Genomic DNA, 21,632 nt, shown 5'->3' with positions numbered 1-21,632 from the left:
ATTGGTCCCTGATAGGCACCTCTGCTTTGGTTGCCATAGCAACAGGCATGTTGTAACAGTTCTCTTAGTACAGTATGTTGAGCTGTTCCTCCAAACATGATGACAGGTCCTTTGGAAGCAGAAATTCATAGAGTATTAGAAGCAATTGCACCAAAGCGACAGGAAAATCCTGACAGCAGGTAGCAAATAAGATGTTTCTGAGAAAGAGGTAGGTTTGTTTGTTTTCCCTTGATACTGCAAAATAGATAAAAATAGTATTTAAGTATGGTCTCTCATTATTTTTAAATATCACAAGTGGATGAAACCACTTTTAGGTAAAAAGAGCAGGCCATTGTATGAGTTTTTTAAGAAAAGAGAAAACAGTATTCATTATATCAAACTTAATAGTATTTAAGGACAACTAAGAACTAAATGCTGATATTGTAAAACAGGGGTGTCAAACGTGCACTTGATGTACCATGGCTTTTCCTCCCTTTGCTAAACCGGGCATGGGCGTGACCGGCACATGACGCATCTGACCTAGAGCTGAGAGTTTGACAGCCCTGTTGTAAAAGAACAGGAAAATATTACAAATGGCAGCAAAACAGCAGATTCAAAATAAAATAAAATAAAGCCAGAGTACTAACCCATTAAATGAATACAGTGAGGAGGGGCTCACTTATGACTAAAAGCCTTCCTGAAATTTAAAAAGGAAACAGCCAATATGTAGCCATTGTAGCCTTCTCTTGGTTTAAGAATGTTGAGACGAGCAAAAAAGTTATAAAAATAGTGGTCCTCAGGCTGTTTCTATGCTACACCAATCATACCTTGGACTTGTGGTGAAGTGAGATGCCCGAGTGTTGTTACGCCATACTTAAGTGGTAGGCAAGCTCCAAGCTAATGATTAAGCAGTGGGTTGTTTTTGAAATCTTGTTTACTAAAATAGTGAAATACAGAAGAAATACAAAAAGAAAAGGATCTGTGTCAAATAGGGATTATTCCGTACAAAGAAATATATATATATACTAATGATTAAATAAACTAAACATAACCAACCTCCCCTCCCCACATTTAATTAGATATATAAATATTTATACTTCAGTTAATTCAGCTGTTAAGCTTTATCTAAACCATGTACTGTGTCATCTGAATTTCAGAAGAAAAAACTTAAAAAATAGAAAACATACTCTTAGCCTGGTTCCATTCCTTAAATTCAGGAGTTTCTTTCCACTTGTATAGGATTATCTTCTTTGACATACCCCAGCCTCAGAACTCAAGGTGAGATGAAAAATTACATGTTTTAGGAATATAATTCAACATTACACTGAAATCCTTAACTACATTTCTTCCATATGTATTTACTTGAAATCAAAATGGACAAGACCAATTCAAATGAATTAAAGAACTTTCAAATTTCTTGCGACTGGACATTTTGTCCCATGTAAACTCTGTTAAAGCCCACTAGCAGCAATATATTTTAAAGTTTATCTATGTTTGATTGAAGATCAACTTCAAAAAAATCATCTCTAGAGAGATTTGTAATGTATTATTTATTACTTATTACATTTACAGTATACCTCACTTTTGAGGATACTGTAACAGTTCTCCTTTAGCGGTTCACAATCAATATAAAATATTGAACTAAAAATGAAATATTTTATTTATGCATAAACTCTCTTCTCCATATGTGTGTATAAAGATAAATAAATGAAAATTGGGAGGGAATAAGGAATATGTTTTCTTCTATTAAATTTATTTTATTTATTAACTTTGTATCATGCCTTTTCATGAAATGTGCTCAATACAGTAACACTGTCAAAAAAGTAAGGTTAAAAATCATGATCTGTATATTCCACATCAAACCTACTAGCATTATGAAGAGAAAAATTAAATCTATAATTTCATTACTTTAGTTGGTTACCTTTTTTAAAAAAAGAGATATTTTAATTATTAAAATTATGTTATACACCATGTGGTAAACATCAAAGTGTTTCTTATTTTGTTAAAAAAACCATTTGTCGTAGTTCCCTTTTTTCCTTTACTGGTTAATCTAGAAAACTAGTGTAACTGTTCAGACTATGTTATATTTAACTGATTCAAAGACTCAGTTAATTTTAATTTATTAATTTATTATGATATGCACTTTTGGAGTCTTTAGGTGGTTTACAAAATCCAAAGAGATTAAATTTAAAACACTTAAAACCCACAGAAATAGGCAGTCTAGACAAAAACAAAATAAGTAATATTTATTTATAAATGTTCATTTATTTAGAAGATTTACATGGTTGCCTATATTGAGTAATAAAAATCAAATATAATTATATAATATACCATGTTTCCCCCAAAATAAGACTCGGTCTTGTTTTTTTATTTTTTTTGCCACCAAAAAGGGGACCAGGTCTCATTTTGGGGGGTTCTCTTTTGCACTGACTCACCTCACGCTAGCAGCCCCGACAGCAGGAGCCCACTGCTGGCCTGTGTGTTTGTGTGTGTATATATATGTGTGTAATCAAAACCAAATATAATTAAATGAATAAACAATTGATTATTTAATTAGAAACTAACAGAGTTGGAAGGGATCTTGGAGGTCTTCTAGTCCATAACTAAATGTTGGATTAATTAACTTCCAGAAGCAATTTCTTCCTTTTATTCTTTTAACTGAAACAAATCACAAGGTAATATTCAGTACCATTTTTTTTATTAAATCAATATATTGATAGAATTATTTATAGTCACTTCAAGCACAGTTATTCACATTTTTAGATTACACCAGACAGACACCTATAATAAGTATCTGTATCTCCAAAAACATTCCAAATGTGTTTTTTTTCTCAAAACTATTTTTATTTAGATACTATTAGTATGCTTAAATTGGCCAGCTGGAAAGGGTTTTTATTTGTTTGTTTTGCTTTTATATTTCTTAACTCAGAAGTTACTTTCTCTTCATTGCATATAAAATAACAAATTGCCTCCAAGTTAGTTTTTTCATCTTGAAGTTTCAGTTTCCACTAAAATCCTTTCTTTTTTTCATACTTGATAGAAAAAACAAAGGAATGTGTTGAGAATAGGAATTCAGGGCCTTGGTTCAGTATTATGGGGTGATGATATCTGTTGTACTGAAAATCCAGAAAATCTGTACAGCCTCACCAGATTTATGTATGCTCTACGTGGCCTCCTGAGAACATCATTATCTGTCTGCATCATCACTGTTCCAACTCATCTGATCCAGGTAGGTTTAATCCAGTTACTATAATCAATCATGTTAGATACACAAGATACTGATTATTAGTAATCAGAACATGCTAGAGAAATATGATTCAATATCCTACTTCAGTGATTCTCAGTTTGTGGTCCGTGGACCACTGGGGGTGTGATGTCATCATAAGAGGTCTGTGAAGTCTTGAAGAAATGTTATGATTTAAATCTTGAGTTACATCTTGGGAATCTGTGCCATGGTCAGTGGCCACAAAAGGTATTTAAAGGGGATCCATGGAAAAGAAAAAGTTGAGAGCCATTGCCCTACTTTGTTGTGACCATTTTCTTTTCTTAGCAGATAATTTTGAATTTCCTTTTTATTTCATACAGACAAATTAAAGTGGTTTTTTTTATAACATTCTCTAGTACAGTGATGGTGAACCTTTTTCTTGCGGTGTATCAACACCAATTAAAACCTTCCCACCCACCTGCACATGTGTGCGTGACACACACCCCCACGCATGTGCAAATGACCCCTCCCCAGGCTCCGGAGGCTTTTCTGAAGCCTGGGGAGGACGAAAACAACCTCCCCCGGAAGCCAGAAACGGATCATTTCCAAACTTCCAGTTTGCCCGTTGGGACCGTTTTTCACCCTCCTCAACCTCCAGAGGCTTCCCTGAAGCTTGGGGAGAGCGAAAACAGCCTCCTACGGCCCTCCGGAAGGGCAAAAGATCAGCTGGCATGCCACCAAACATGACTCTGCGAGCCACCTGTGGCACACGTGCCATAGGTTTGCCATCACGACTCTAGTACTTTATAATGATTATTAATGAATATTCAATAAAGATAATTATTAGTGTAATTCCACCCTGCAGTGGAACTTTCTGCTTTCTTCAAATGACCATTGCAGAAAGCAAAGGCCTTCTAAGGAATGATATTGGATCAGCTGCATGGGATGGCCAAGGATAAGGAAATAGGGAAAATGAAAGCTGGTGCTGCATTTGTGATGTGCCTTTAATAATTTATTTTCTAGGAATTATTTTTTATCAAATAAAAGACACAAAAGACTTTTTTTTCTAAACATAGATTATTTGGGAATCTACCAATTTAATGAACAATCAAATTTTATGAAACCAGTCCCCTCTATCAAAAGATGATCACTTGATTCTGATTTTGTTTTGTTTTTGTTTTGTTCTCCACTATGTTGGTGATTTGGCTTTGTAATCTCATATGTTGTCTTTCTGTTTCTAGACCTAAGAATAGGGAATAGTTGTTTTAATAATTGTGATCTGTTTATTCCATAGGCTGAAACTTAAGGAGTTTCTAGGAATAGTTAAATTTCCAGGACCTCCTCTCTGTTAAGACATAACTTAATAGAGTGTTTAAATTGCAGAGCAAGCTGTCATTAGGAAGAGCAAAGCGTCTGAGGTTTTCCTATATTACAGACTACTCAGTTCCCAGAGCCCTGCTGTGTAGTTGTTCCAGTCTCCAAGAAGCCTGTTAAAGAGCCCCCAAGAGCATGTGTCCAGCCCTCCGTGTTAATAGTTAATTGGTGAGGATGGCAAGATGAGAGGACAGCCGAACATGTGGTCTCTCAGTCTCAGGCACTAGTCAGACTTTTTAGTTCTAATAACAGCAGCTGCTCACATTCTCACTACTCAGCTTCTCACAACTCTGTTGCTGGGATTTGTGAGTGGATTAGAAATGTAAAAAAGATCTTTGTCTAAAAGACAAACAATTTCCTTTCCCTCCCCTCTTTTATCTATGCTTCTATTTGTACAGTACTGTATTGTAAAGGTAATAGATTTATTATTTTGGTAGCCTACCTTTCAGGAAAATTCTTTACAAGTCATGTCAGATAATTAAGATAGAATAAAATGAGCAAATTTAGAATCATAGGGTTTTTTAAAAAACATTTAACAGTCAAAATATTGCTAGTATTTCTAAAACAATTTTTAGAAAATAATGTATGTATATTCTTTACATAATCCAGTATCTTCCCACTTTCTACTCCTATAAACCTAATCTAGTAATTACTAGTTTAAGTAGTTTATAATATAAAGAAAAATCTTTGTATAATATGGATTGATACATTTGTTTTAAGATATATTCCAAATCATCAACAATCAAAATTAGTTCTTAAAGAAAGAGAAGCTTACAAAAGTAGTTAAAGTATAACTAAATCCAGATAGAAAATTGGTAACTATCATGACCAGAGGAACATAGAGTACAAAGATCAAATTACATTAGTGATTGTATTAGGTTGTATGATATCTCTTTCAACAAAGTAGCATCTGTTTACTAATACTTTCTTCTTATATCAAGCTCTGCCAAACATACCTTTCAGATGTCTTTTCTTAATCAGGAAAATATACAGTAATGAATCTAGAGCTAGATATTAAATAAATGGAAGATGTTCATCTGGGGATTAGGGACCCTAAGGAAAATTTTGAAGTTGGAAGTCAGTTAGAGGCACTTAGAACATGTGGAGCTTTGATAATATAAACTGTTTCTGGAATTCCCCCTTCCCATTGAAACATCTCAGTTTTAGGGAGAGGCTTTTTCTGTGACTTACAAAAGTATAGTGAAGAAAAGAAGTGGCAGAAAAGAACAAGCATGAATAAATGACAGGCTCTTTATATTCACAACAATTTGCAAGATGTTTAACAATAAATATCTTACATCATGTTCTACATTGTTGACTTCTGCACTGACCATATAAAATTCATAGTTTATTTATTGAAACTATCTCATAAGAAAATGGAATTTAAAAATATTATCAATCTATGCCAAAAAAAATATTTTCAGCTCTATTTTTGTGACTTATTTTTATTTATTATAATTATTAGATTAGATTAAAATATATTAAACTTATAACTTTATTTAATATAAATATATATTGCAAAACAGCTAGTTTTTAAAAAAAGATAAATAGCATATAACTTATTATCTAGCAGTTGATACATTATATCGTTTCCATGCTGCAACCAGAAAAATCTCTTTCTCCTTCAAAAGAAAGCATTAAAATAATTAGCTTTCATAAGGACATGGCTAGATTTATGGTACAGTAGATATAGAAAGTCCACACAGCCCTCTTAAAATGCCAGGTTTTTGAGATGTAAAAAAAAAAGATAAATCACTTCAGATTTTTTCCCACATTCAATATAATAAGCTGTACAATTCAGCTGAAATCTTTTAAGTGAGGAAATAAAAATTAGAATAATGATGCATAATGATGCACACCCTTAAACTAATGCTTTATTGAAGCATCTTTTGATTTTATGACAGTGTTCAGTCTTTTGGGGTAGGAGCTTATCCTCATGACACATCTTGCCTTGGGAATCTTTATCCAGTCCTACTTGAAAAACATTCCAAATCTATCAGAGGGCATTTCCAGTGCACAAATTTTCAATTGGATTCAGGGCCGGCCTCTGTTTGGGCCATTCCAAAACTTTGATCTTCTTCTGATGAAGTCACTCTTTTGTTGATTTGAAAGTATACTTTGAGTTGCTGTAATGTTAAAAGATGAAATTCCTCTTCATCTTCAACATTTTTAGCAGTGACCTGAAGGTTTTGTGCCAAATTAACTGATAGTTGGAACTGTTCATAATTCCCTTTACCTTGACTAAAGCCTTAGTTCCAGCTGAAGAAAAACAGCCTCAAAGCATAATGCTGTCACCACCATGCTTGACTATGGGTATAATATAGTTTTGGTAATAGGCAGTGTTATTTTTGCACCCAACATACTTTTTGGAATTATGACCAAAAAGTTCAACCTTGGTCTCATCAGGCTATAACATATTTTCCCACATGTTTTTTGTCAGACATGTGGGTTTGTACAAAATGTAGCGAGATTTGGATGATTTGCTTGATAAGAAAATGCTTCCGCCTTGCCATCCTACCCCACAGCCCAGACATATGAAGAATCTGAAATATTGTTGTCACATGTAGCACACAACCAAAAGCACCCTTGGTACACAACCAATACCTCCCAGAATTTCTTGCAGCTCCTTTAATGTTGCTGCAGGCCAAGGTGGCGCAGTGGTTAAATGCAGCACTGCAGGCTACTTCAGCTGACTGCAGTTCAGCAGTTCGGCTGTTCAAATCTCACCGGCTCAGGGTTGACTCAGCCTTCCATCCTTCCGAGGTGGGTAAAATGAGGACCCGGATTGTTGTTGGGGCAATATGCTGACTCTGTAAACCGCTTAGAGAGGGCTGAAAGCCCTATGAAGCGGTATATAAGTCTAACTGCTATTGCTATTGGCAGCCCTCATACCAGTTTTCTTGTTTTTTAAAGGGGTATCCTGTTCTTGCTAATGTCATTGTACCATATTTTCTCCACTTTGACTGTCTTCATTAGTTTGACGATATATCCAATGCCTTGGGGAAAAAAATTGTATCCTTCCCCTGACTGATACCTTCCAACAATAAGATCATTTTGATGCTTTGTACACTCTTTGTAGACCAGGGCTTTTGCTGTAAGAAACAACTGAGTAAATGTTAGAAAAATCCTACTAGAACAGCTAAACTTTATATGGGCTTGATCAGAGTCACTTTAATTGATGGCAGTTATGTACTGACTACTATTTACCATCAGTTTGAATGTGCTTAGTTAATCCTGAATGTAGCCACATCTCTACTTATAAAAAAGTGTGTGAACATTTATGCAGCCACATTATTCTAGCTTTTTATTGTTATTTTCCTTTAAAAGATTTCAGGTTGTTTTTCAATTGAATTGTATATTTTATTTGTTATATTAAAGATGTAAACAATTCTGAAGTGATTTCTCTTGGTCTGATTTTTTAAATATTTCAAATCTTGGCATTTTAACATGGGTGTGTATACTTTCTATATCCACTATATACTTATCTTCAAATATTAGTAAGAATGAGCCTTTCATCATTTTATATTAAATTATAGAAAATTATGGAAAAATGATGGTGTCAGTCAGCTTGTTTGTCATTTTATTGTAATGATCTTCCTTCATATATTTATATCATTATGCCAAGGACAAGCAAATAAAAATGTCTCTTTAATATTAGACTCCCTGATGAATCTTACTTATATATTTTTACTAATCTTTTTAATTAAACAGTTCAGAATTATATGGTATATTTGCATGCATGCATCTGAAATAAATGCTGCATTAAACTAGAATGATGTATTCTGATATTAGTTTTTTTCTGAATAATGGATGTGGAAATTGGTGGAAAACTAGATGTAGGAAATGTATGTTCTGATAATCATTGAGATGCAAACCCATACTTCCTATGAGAGTAGATTCACTCTATAGAAAGCTGGAAGAGATTGAATAATGCTACAGCTCCTCCTAAGCTCATCCATTGTTCTATTTCTCCTTACTATTTTAATTATGAGCATAATTTTATGAATAGAGCAGCATTTACTACTCTTTTCCCACTCATGCCTCCAATATAGCTCTCTATGTTTCTCCTGAGGTTGGAAAAAGCCTTGGCAAAGGGTTGAAATGAGACATGGGAGGCCTTGCTCTTGAGCTTGAGTGATTGCTTTTTCTTGTGGCAATTTTTTCTGCTTCGTCCCTTACTGTTCCTCATATCCACTAACTCTTGGAAAGCATTCTCATGGGGGAAATGAAGGGAAATGCATTAATTAGGGAATCTTATTTTTGCTTTTTCACCCCCTCACATTAGTGTAGAATAAATACATGCACACAAGTTCATATAGAAATGCATATAGGAACACTTTGAGGTGTGGTGGTAATATTGAAAAAAGTAATAGAGCTTTATTTAGCAGTGGCCTAAGTGGTGACAGTAGTCCTTTCTATTCTGCACTAGAAAAATGTTTCTAGAGTACAATTAGCTCAAATCTCCCAATTTTAGAAGGAATGTTAAAACAAAATTGAAAGAGGGAATGGTTTTAAAAATTCTCAGAAGAACCAACCTAAGGAATGGCAAATTGTGAGCTGTGACTTAAGAAAAAAAGATTGATATATTTGATAGTTTTTAAATTCTTGAAAAAAATTCATAAAAAAGACAATTATTTTTTCTAGCTGCAAAAGATAATAACTTAATTATGCAAAATTATAGTACAATTAGATGAAATATTAAGAAATTTATCTAAATTCCTAACCTACAACATAATCAGGAATTAAAGTCCTCCTTTAAGTATAATGATTGGGAATCAATTAGAACATGCAGTATCATTTTTAGGGGAAAAGATTTGAATAGATTAGTCATTGTGCATGTTCCAACTTGCATGATTCTTACATTCATTATAAATATGCAACTTGAAATAAGGTATAAGTGAATTGTAAGAATATTTGTTATGTTTGTGCAAGGCATAACAAGGTTGATAATTGTAATGTTAATTATATTGTTAGATGTTTTGTCACAGTATGGTTAATTTTCATCTGTTTGGGCATATGGAATATTTTGGCTGCTAAGCTAAGGTAACTCAGGCATGGAAATTAATATTAGTTAGGCAGAAGGAAACATGTTTTGAAATGATTTGGACAATAAAAAGAAAGTAAGAGTGTGAATCTTTAAAAGAACTTAATTGGGATTTAACTATCTGTAAATTTGATTGTTGAAAAGATTTTAAAACTTTTGGATTTTCAAGGATTTCTAATTAACATGAATTGATACACTTTTGAAAGCCACCAGAAAGTGGTATGTTTTTTAAATTGAATTAGATAAATCTTGAATTAAATACATGTTATAAAGTTACAACTTTACATAATCTTTTGTTTGCTTTTTTTCTAACTACCTAATTTTTTATCTCTTTTTAGATCAGTTCTGTTAATTACATGAGAAATTCAATATGAGAGAATGCTTGATGTTTAATAGTGTTTTTGTGTCCTATATAGTTAAGCTTGAAAGGTGGGGGAGAGGTAAATTAGCTTGTAACCTCATTCTGTTCCAGACTGATGATGGAAAATAGAAGCTCTTAGCCACAAAATGTAACACTTAGAATTAATATTTAATTAGACCATCAAATTGTATACTCTGGCTGAAAGGTTCCAAGGAGTTGTTAGTGCCACAATTGACCTACAAGTTTAATAATAACTCGTTTCTTCAAGCAAGTGCCAGTTCAGCACAGTGGAGCCCCTATAAGAAAGTCCTCAGAGATTAAAACTAAATGGCAAGCAAAGAGTCCTGGGATGGAGTCTTCTGGAAAGCTGGAAACTGGAATAGCTGTTTTCAGCCAGGATTCAGATGAAAACAGAGGGTGAAAAACCTGATTCCTTCTGTTTTGGAGACTTAGCCAGAGTTCAGAATCCTAAAATAGATATTTATTAAATAATTTTATTTGGACATATCAGCCTGCATCATAAAACAAATAATGTTTAGTTATATTATTTTATATTCATCTTTCTGTTAGCATCTGTTTGAAATTTGTGTTCCCTTCCCCCAGGCTTGTATATACTGTTTTCTTTGTGACTCGGATGAATTTTTAGAGAATATGCTTTAATTGAGTTGCATGTGCTATTGTGGCCTTTTGGCTTTTAACTTTATATATAATTTTGAATATTAGTTATACAAATTACTGCATGCATCATTTTGTGTGGTTTAAATATAAGAAGCTATAAAAGAATGTTTCATTGTTTTTCATTCTTAAAAATTCTTCCACTGAAATAAGTTCAGAAATGTGAAAATACCCAGCAACAGATTGAAAAAGGAACAGTTTGCATTATTTATTGATTGCTTTATAAATAATTAAAGAAAACTAGTCACTACTTAAATATTTAAACTCATGAGGCCTTGCCAGCAGAGGGAGTAGTCATGTCTTTAGTTAAATTGTGATTGATTTCTAACCTATTTTAGCGTTTTTCATCTGGTCTGTGTTTTGTTAACCAGTTCCTGATGATAAATTATAGTTTCATACTCAATAAGGGGTTAAACTGATTGTAAAATTAAATATTTTAAGCTTTCTATTATTACAGAAATGAGATGGGGTGTCTATTGGATAATTAGTTTCCTGGTGATTGTATATGCTGGCAAGTACATGCTTAGTCTATCCCAATATCATGTATTTACTTAATGAATATATTATATTTGAAATAGAAAATATCCAGCTATATTTCAGTCATTATGCCTAATAAATAATTACCTTTAAAATCTTAAATTAAAATCTTAATAGATGAAACATTATTTCTATCATATCCTCCCATTCGTACTACTCAAAATGCAATATAGTTTTCAAAAATATGGTACAATTTCTTAACAACTTATAATTTACATGTTTCTGCTGCTGTAAATATAATATTGTTGGTACCTGTTTTGCTTCAAAGGGAATATTTTTTTCTTCCAAAGTTTAAAGTTTTAAAATAAATTAACAAACCTCACTTTGAGGCTTGCATTCCCTTTTGATTGGCCTTCCAATGCCATATGATGGCAATGCAGAACTAGAACCACTCTGTTCATGTTTATCTCTAGCTTGTTTGTTTCTTTTGTTTAATAATCCATTTCAAGTTTCTTACAGGAAGTGATTCTGGGTGACATACATTAATCAAATAAAAACAATTCATATATAATTTACATCTCCCCCCCCCCAATTTATATATTTAATTTTTTTTCTCCTTTTTTTCTCTCTCAGGCCTTCTCCACTTCATTGGTGTCTCCACTGTTTATCACTGATTATTTTAAATTATTTAGGAAGCTGTTCAAGCAGAATAGTAAAAAAAAAGTTTTTAAAACATTCTTTTTCATTAGGATTTCTTAAACATTCTCCCATGTTCATCTTTTCTCTTCTTGATTCTTTTTTCCATTTTTCAAACCTCATCTCATGCTTATAAGTTTACTCAGAACCTGATGAGAGACTTTGTCAATAGCCCTTAGAAAATGCTAACATAAAATATTATTAAAATAGGAATTACATTTATACATTGATTATTCTACGGTAGGAGAGTTATAATTATAATTTTGCCCTTCATAATTTATAATTTCAGTTTGAAATAAGAGTAAATTTCATTTATCCTTTCATAAAACTCCATTTCATAAAACTCCAAAAGAGTTAAAATCTCTTTTTCAAATTAGCATTAAGTAGATTGCTTTACAGTTCTTTGGGAAGAGACCAATATTCCATATATGTTACATATAAATTGTCATTTCTTAGCAATTTGAGTTTTGAATATTTTGGAAACTTTAGTTGAATAATGACTGGATTTATAGATTGACAAGTTTCAAATTATCAGTAAGGTTAAACCGTCTCGTTACCAGCATCTCCAATTCTGTAGCAGCCTTTCTTGAGAAAATATAATCAGGATCTGGGTTAGATCCTTCAGTTACCTCTTTCTCAGCCGTTCAGATATTTTATTGTTTGCGTTAATGTGTTATATAAAATCTCAAAATATTTTCTTGATTCCACTTGTTGATATGTTTCCTGATGCATGGGTTACATTATAGTTTTTATTTATTAGTCAGTGACCAGCATGAAGAAAAAAAAACCACAAGATAAAATGTACAAACACAATATGAATAAATAGAATAAAATAAGTGATGAAGCAGTACACTTACTGAGGTAAAATTATTGAATAAAATATATATCTAAATTAAAAAGGGAAGTAAATTAAGATGAGCAGCCATATAAATACACTTTCATTCTTGATATCGCATAAACTGAAATTCTATTAATTTGATTTTGAATTTTCTTCAAGATTACAATAATTAACTTTCTTTTTAAAAAGACGTTCCTAGTCACAACTGCCATGAGTCCAGAAACAACCCCAGCTTGTGCACCATGTTGGGCCGTTCAAACTCATCCAGTACCAAAAATGGTAAAACCCCAGGTCTGTAAGGCACTAAACAGAAACCCTTCAGTATTGTCTGTTTCAGTTTAAGCTTGTTTTATCTCATCCAGATCTCCACAGCCTTATATATATTATATTAATATATATTTCATTTTATTTTATATACATGTGAATGATTCATATCACAGTAGATACTATATAATTTAATAAATTTAATAATAATAAATAATAATTCCAAAAGCTATATATGAAAAGATTCAATATTTATAGCTGTTTTAAGAGCCAGGATATAATAAGTTATGACTTCTCAGTCGTTCTGTTTGAAGAATTAAATTATGTTCATCCTTATTTCATAATGCTAACTCTTATTTTAAAGAAGGGGTGAGCAATTTCATAACCAAAATTCAACAAAAGCTAAAAGGGTTTTTTTTTAAAGTTAAAATGTGGTCTGCAGAAAGCAAAATATTGCCTCCTTGTCAGCCCTGGAAGGTATCTTTTCCTTTGGAACTTCTGAGATGCCACATTTAGTGCCTAGGAAAACGGAAGGGGGGATTTCAAGGAGTCGGTGGGAAATTAGCCATAAAAACATTCCTTTCTCTGGGAATCAAGGATAATCAGCCTGCACCTGGATAGGAGTATAGAGTAGAATAGAATAGAATAAAATTTATGGTTAATCCTTAACTAACTTTTCCAACTGTTTTAAGATCATAGAGTGTCTGTCTCCCCCTCCCTCCCTCCCTCCCTCCCTCTCTCTTGCTGAGGTGAAAGCAATAATAGATTCCCCCTGATGGATCCCATGCAGGCATCCCAGACAGTTAACATATTATTTGAGCTCTGAAAAAGAGACTCTTATTGGGGAGAAATATTCAAATACTTGTCAAATTTAATGTTTAGAGTCAGTGAAGTTTGTTTATTTATCACATTTATATGACCATCCATCTCACAAGAAGTGACTCTGTATGGTGTACAACGATAAACAAAAATAACAGATATAAAACCAATCATTATAAAACTATAAAAGTCTATTTTTTAAATGAAAAAGTATAGAATTTAAAATATACAAATCAAACAGAGTAAAAGGTTAACCACAATAGAGCCATCTAGGAATATTTCTGAGTCTCTGAGACCCTCTAGACCCGAGGACATAAACAGGTCTTGAGGTACTCCTGGAATAATAATAAGGATGGAGCTAACCTGGCTTCAGGAGGGAGAATATTCCATTTGGCAGTTGCCATGGCAGAGAATACCCACCTTCTGGAACCCACAAAATATGATCTTTGAGAGATGGTACCCACAACATATCTTGTCTGGCAGAACTAATGTAATGGGAGGCAGTTCCTTAGCTAACCCAGTTCTATGCATGAAAGCTTTAAAGATTAAAACCAGCACCTTAAATTGGCAGACTGAGGCAGACTGGCAGCTAAGGCAGTTTGTGTAGCAGAGGTATAATATGTGCTCTTCTGGGAACATGCATAATGACTTTGCCACTGCATTCTGAACCCACTGAAGCTTCAGTGGCAGTCCCATATAGAGCACATTACAACAGTACTCCAATCTGGAGGTCAAGGTTTTCTGATCCAGAAAAGTACACAATTAACACATAACATGAATCTGTGCAAAAGTCCTCCTAGTCACAACTGCCATCTGCCACTTCAAGCAGAAAATGTGAGTCAAGGAGGACCAAACAAACCATAGTTCTAGAACCAGCAGACCCCAATCAAAGTCCTCAATTTTGCTAGAGTTCAGTTGAAGCTTGATGTTTCCCAGCCAGGCCTCACAACCTTTAGGGGAAGAGATGGATAGTTGGTTTCATCATCAAATTGATGATACCTCATCCTATAGCGACTGATGAGCTCACCCAGTGTTTCATGTAAATGTTCAATATGAGAGAACAGAGCACTGGATCCCGAAGCACTAAATATACTAGAGTCCAAGAGCATAGCATCAATTGTAACTGACTGGAATTGACTTCAAAGAAAGGAGCCAAATCAGCACAACACTGCGCCACCTCCATAGTCCTCTGAGCTGATCCAGAAAGATACCATGGTTGATAGTATGAAGCCACAGGGAAATGAAGTAGGGCGAGCATGGATGCACGACTCCCATCCTGCCCATACCAGAGATTATCCAAAAGTGCTACCAATGCCATTTCAATCCCAAGCTTGGCACCAGATTTGTTCCTGGCAATCTGGTGGACATTGACTCACTGGCCTAAGTGTTACTATATCATAACTTCCACAGAGTTAGGTGTAGTGGGTTTCTAACACCTATTCTTAGCTCATACCCTAAACAACCAGAAGTAAGCATTAGGAAGTGACTCAGACTAAACTCACCATGATTTTGCATGGCATAAGAACGGAGTGAGGTAAACTATGACAGGCTTTCAAGGTTCTGTTATTATACCCTTCAAAAATAAAGCTAACTTCCAGTAGTCCTTGCATTGTCTTCTTCCTGATCTGACCTACATCAAAGAGTTTACATTTTCCCAGCATTACAGTCATCTTCACTTCAGTGAGCATACTAAATAGCAGTTACATTAAGAAAAAGATTTAAAATGTAAATATCAAGTGGTTCCCAAACTTTCTCATAGTGCACCTAGCAGTCCCCAAACTGTGTACCGAGACACTGCCGTGAATTTACTAAAGATTCCTTTTATTAAATAATCCTGCAGCACCCTTGTGAGTTTGCTCCTGGGGCTCCACAGCTTACAGTTGGATCTAAGTCGGGGGGGGGGGGATAATACAAAAAGAAATATCCACCCCAACTGTGCTGTTATTTTTTTTAAAGGGGGGGGGTTACATTTTACACCTCTAGTGAGTGGTGACTGTCTCTCCACAATCCTGGGAATAAAAACTAGGAAAGTATCTATAAACTCATTAACAGCACAGAGACAAAAGAGAGTGAATATATAATACATTAATGAGTAATATTAACATTTACTTGTTTAGAACTTTATTGACAAGTTTTGGAAAGCTTTACATGGCTATAGAAACTTGTTATTAAGCAACTTTATGACAATAAGGATTTTTATATATTTTATATTGTTGGTTTACTAGCTAATCTGATCTCAAGTAACAGTTTGGTATTCTTTATTTTGCAGATTCCAATAAGGGACTTGATTGAAATTTTTCTCCTTTCATCATAGCTTGAGTTCCTCATTTTTTAAAAGGAGTCCTGTTGTTGTGTCATCTTTGTAATTGAAAATGTACCTGTTACTAAAAATTGCAGATGGTGTTCTACTTCCTCAGGCTGACAAGCTGCTGAAGCTATGTAATGTTTTCATAAACAGCTGAAAACAGGCTGTATATTATAAACATGCTGTTTCAGTAGTTCATAAAAACATTGTGCGACTTCAGTGGTTTGTTGGGTCAAGGAAGGAGAATGCCATCCTCCATTTTTAGTAATAAGTAAGTACATGTTATCGCTAAGTCAGACATTCTTAACCTGGGGCTGCTTGTAGTTGCCTCTAAAATAAAAGACATTTGATAGTAGACTTAAGGGTGAAATTGGCAAATTATTCTTGTTTTTAAAAGATTCCAGATTTTTATCAAATTTTCTTTATAATACAGTTCATCATTTTAAATTATTTTCTTCTTTCATTTCCTTATATTATGAATAAATCTTTTGACTAAGTCAGCTGCTTTGTGATTGATATTCTATTATTTTGCGATTATATGATTCCGTGATCTATTTTATTATATGAAATGCTAGGTATCTATACTTCTCTTCTAATTATTGAAGAAGGCAGAGAATTGGAATAAACAATTTTTTTCCTACCGTGTTTCCCCGAAAATAATGCAGGATTTTCTTATTTTCACCCCCAAAATATTGATTGGGATTTATTATCGGAGGGCTTATTGTTTTGGGGTTGACGTGTGGCTGCTCTTTTGCAAGCGGATGCCCGAAGAGCCAGGCACAGCCTCAGGGGCAAACGGATGTGTTGCGCTGTCGCAGCAGCACTACATACCAGCCATGAGGTGACCACACTCACAAGCAGCCACACGGCAACTCCCCTTTCCAGCAGGCAGAGCGCCACTCACCGATCCAGTGATATCCCAAAGGTGCTAAGCCTCATGGTGCTCTGCTCTCCCCCCAGCTTCCACGGCTTGGTGCATTCGGGATACCCTTAGGTCAGTGCATGGCGCTCTGCCTGGCTGGAAAGGGAGGTTGCACAAGTGCCTGTTCCGTCCCCAGGTCATGTGCCTCCCAGCCTCACATGCTCTGACCCAGGTCTCACTGCAGGGCCAGGGCGCCGCCACCACCATGGCACTCCAAGCATAACCTATTCTCTGGATTCCAAACTCTGGAGATCCGCAGCCGAGTCTCCGGCAGCGGCCACTCTGGGAGTACTCTCTATGGTTGTGGGCTGGCTGCCAGCAGAGCATACTCCCAGAGCGTATTCCCAGAGTGGCAACTTCTGGAAGACTCGGCATCCTACCTGCTTTGGAAGCTGCAGAAAAAGCCATGCAGCAGCGGGCAGTAGCGTAGATGCCCTGGCTCTGCAGAGAGAGTAAGGCAAGGTCATTGTGAACCTGGGAGTCATGCGAGCGGGGAGTGGAAAAGCCGCTCACGCAACCCCCCTCTCCAGCCATGCAGAGCTCCATTCACTGACCTAGGGGCATTCCGAAGGCACCAAGCTCACGTGACTTGGCAATACCCCTAGGTCAGTGAATGGCGCTCTGCCTGGCTGGAAAGGGAGTTTGCCGAGTGACTGCCCAGCTGCTGCAACAGCGCAGCACAGCTGTTCGACCCTGAGGTTATACCCAGCTCTTCGGGAGCCCGCTCACAAGCGAGCAACCACCCGGCAACCCCCCTCTCCAGCTGGGCACAGCACCACTCACTGAAGTAGCGGTATCCCAAAGGCACCAAGCAACGCGAGCCTTTCCCCCCTACTCCATTCCTGCGGCTTGGCGCCTTTGGGATACCGCGAGGTCGATGAGTGCCTCTCTGCCTGGCTGGAGGGGACGTGTCCAGGGAGCTTATTTTGGGGGGAGGGCTTACATTTTTGCCCACCCAAAAAATGTGACATGGCTTTATTATCAGGACATGTTGTATTTTCAGGGAAACTTGTATTATCACAGGTTGTACATTATCACAGATTCCATCCGCAACTTACAGAACACATTTGTATATTTGGATTTAAGGGAATCAAAACCTGATCTTATTTTCCTTACCGCATTTGCATTATCTTACTGCATTTTGTTAGTATATTGTGAACTGCCCAATGTTGCTTTGGAATTAGGCAATGTTGAAATCAAATCAGATAAATAGATAAGGCATTTTGCTTTCCATATTGTAAATTCCCATATCAAGTATCCAGTCCAAATCAGTGTGCCCAAAAAGTTCTTAAAATAAACCTCAAAAATTTATAAAAACTATTGTTTGGGAATATTCTATACTGGAATGGGGAAGAACAAACTTATCCACATAGTTTATCAGTCAAATTTTCAATGACAGGTATTAATTGCCTATTTTGCTTCAGTTTGTCACAGAAAAAACAAAAGTCTACATTTTTTCATAATAATTTTATTGAAAACTACAATTACAGCATTAAAAGCATTTCATGGAATAGGCTGTTGTATAAATTAGATTAATAAATAAATAAATTAAAACAAACTTCACTAAGGGGTGAAGACAGCTCATCCATTGCTGTAAAACTTGTCAATCCAAAGGTTCTTCATAGCTGAAATGCAGTTAACAAACAATCTCCAAAAGTGATTGGTTTGGAGCACTTGTGGGCAATCTCAAGTCCTCTCCTTGTCCAGCGAGAAATTACAAAGAACCTATCTGCTTACTGGCTCTTCATTGCAGCAATCATTGGCTCTATTTTTAGCAGATTCATATTCAGTTTGCCATTTCTTCCCCAGAAGTTCAAAGGTCTACATTTTTTGAATTTTAATTGCCTTTTAATCATCTAGGTTGTGTATTTTGTTCCCATGTCTTACAGAATAAAGCAATTATGGAACGTGTTACCCACTTGTCTGATACAGTAATTGGGCTTGAATCATTTATCGGGTCTGAGAGAGAAACCAATCCATTATACAAGGATTATCATGGTGAGTTCTATCCTTAGCAATACCACTATTCCAACTCCCGCAGAAAGCCTTTTTAAAGCGTTTTAAGGGCATTTATTCTCCAATTGGAATATTTGCCCTAAAGTAGTATTTGATTTCTTTCTTTTTTTTTAAATCACTTCTTAGTTAATCTTAGTTCATCTTGCAAACTAAACGTTACACTATTTTTTACTACAATGCATTAAGTTTGCTAAGGAAACATGGCAACTCCTTACATGTTGTCAAGCTGTATTACCAAGGCATGGCTCAATCAGATGTACATCTCAAGAAACAGCCTTTGAGAAATTCATATGCAGGGAAGCTTTGGCAATCATTTGACCAGTGATCTAAAATTGTTATTAAATCAATATTTTGATTTTCCAAGTTATAAATAGAGGACATGCAGAAGAGTTATATATTTCACTGGGTAGGCAGATAAATGATATAGTACAAAGGGGAGTTTAATTTCTGATTATTTCAAATTATTGATTTTAAGTTACGTTTATCAGAATATCAGAAGTATGAACATGATTATAAATGTATCTCTGTTATAAACATTTAGCTTCTCCATTGTTTTAATGGTTTATAATTGAAAGACTATTTTTTTTAAAAAAACTGAGTTAATTTTACAAATATTTGTAAACATACGTAGAACCTAATTTTAGATGGTTTTTTAAAAGACAGTGAAAGTTTATTGATAAAAATTACTTCCAACTAATCTGGGCTGACATTTTGCTAGATGCACCTCTTTCAGATTTGAAACTGAACTCGGCAACAGATGTTAAGTGCTTATATACTGCCTATGTTCAGAGGAGCAGAATGTCCCCAACTAATCAGTTACTGTCATGTAGATGGCAGCTGATAATCATTCTCCCTATTTAAATTATTCTGTTTTTTATAACTTTTTATTGCTTCTAAAAATTTTGAGGGAAATCGCATCATTATACCACAGTTGCTGTTTTTCAGATCTGTTTTGAAAGTTAGCCCTTGTAATTGACGTTTAGGCATTGAAATTAATTTCATTTTATGGAAATGTCTAATCAAAAGATTTAGATTCAAATCTGAATACTCAGTAAATATTGTAAGAAAGCAGAGATGTAATTAATTATGCATTGCATAAGAACATCCATTTGGATGTATAGATGTCCATAATTTACTTCAGCATAGATTCTACTTTGTCATATAGAGGAAGATAACCTTTTGAAATACAATCCCTTAAATAAGATACAAAATAAATAAACCACTAAAAATATATTTTTCACTTGCAGAGATCTATGGTACTTCATATTTAATATTCTATAAAATATATAAGAAAATCTATGTCTTTATATTTTTATAGTGTTCTCTAAAATTGTCTTCTTTCTTAACAGTTCTATTTTTCTATATATTTTTCTAACAAGTTTATTTTAAATATTTGAATAATTCTGCACCCAATTAAAAATACATTTGTATTTCTACAGTATTCTTATAAAGAGAAAACATTTAACTATAGATTTTTACTTGTTTTGCATGTATAGCTTATCCATTTACACTGTACAATTTTGAACAATATGATAAGATGCTTATCCCTCCAGCATTTTACTGAACAAAATTGAAAGACTTCTGAAGAGTTTCAGAACCAGTTTCTGTCTTAGTGTGCCTACCCTATACACATTGAGCAAGTCCTTCAAGAATATATAGCCCTTTTTACAGATATTTTTAATATTTCTTTCTAAAATACAATTTGTTAGTCAATTGTATTACAAAAATTGTAATACAATTTTGTCCATGTAAAGTTCAGTATATTTAATAACAACTAAGCAAGTTCAACAACAAGAAAATCCTGATTTCTTGAAAAATAAAATATGGATATTGATTCATTGGTGAGAAGTAACAGAGAACACAGATAATCTTTAGTAAATAGGAATATTGGAAGTGTATGACACTGAAGATTATATTTTATGTTATTGTGTTAATCATATCTGTGCTTCTCACATACCTTTGCTATATTGTAATAATTATTGTATTGAAGAAAAGTTTAAAATGCATAAATAAGACAATTGTATCTTTTGCAAATGTTTTTTTTATGCCATTATCTCCCAATCTAAAGTGTAAGCATTTTTTAAAGCTGAAATGTAATTTGTTATGAGAGTCAACAGTTACCCAGAAAATACCAGTGAGTGACCTAGCTTAATGCTAGTAGTGTTCAAATATACAAGGCTACATTCATATTGGGACTGTTAGTTTTACTGAAGTAATTATGACCTACTTTCAAGTAATAGGCCCAGTCTACTTATAATGGTCATTCAAGTGAAAACAATGGACTATTTTCTTGGTTTTATTTTGTCTTAAGACATAGTAAATACCAAATCAAGCCACATATATTTAAACCTATATATTATTTTTGCATTATGTTTTGCAAAAATGTAGTTTTCTTACAGTTAAGAAAAATACAGATTATTGCATTTTCCACATTATTTTGAAACAATGTAATATTTGTTCAATAGTGTTCTGACTTTTTATATTAAGGCATATTTATTAATCTCTCTCTAAAATATTGAAACTTAGTATATCTTTAAATACTTTTCCTGGTTGGAAAGATTGTCTATTTTAATCTTGAATGATTTGATATAACACTATTTGAATTGCAAAAATGCAATATTTATTCTTTAAAAATATGATATAAAAAACTTTACTGT

The 21,632-nt window shown here is 34.3% G+C and overlaps 1 protein-coding gene across 4 annotated transcripts in view; it reads left to right on the top strand.

Annotated features, from left to right (window-relative positions):
* The window catches only part of ELP4 (elongator acetyltransferase complex subunit 4), a 135,736-nt gene that overhangs the window by 57,324 nt on the left and 56,780 nt on the right, over positions 1-21,632 (top strand). For 3 of the 4 annotated variants that reach the window (XM_087718712.1, XM_014071894.2, XM_087718703.1), the window contains exons 7-8: positions 3,020-3,208; positions 18,849-18,957. In XM_087718712.1, the coding sequence (XP_087574838.1) occupies positions 3,020-3,208; positions 18,849-18,957 (298 nt within the window). The remainder of the gene's footprint in view (positions 1-3,019; positions 3,209-18,848; positions 18,958-21,632) is intronic. The other variant, XM_087718719.1, reaches the window with a different exon arrangement.

Source organism: Thamnophis sirtalis, unplaced genomic scaffold, assembly GCF_051295495.1.
Source record: "Thamnophis sirtalis isolate CommonGarterSnake01/CBP01778 unplaced genomic scaffold, rThaSir2_p1.2 scaffold_1, whole genome shotgun sequence".
Classification (NCBI taxonomy): domain Eukaryota; kingdom Metazoa; phylum Chordata; class Lepidosauria; order Squamata; family Natricidae; genus Thamnophis; species Thamnophis sirtalis.
Note: the sequence above shows the minus strand (reverse complement) of the source record. Positions and strands in the feature narration are given on the sequence as shown.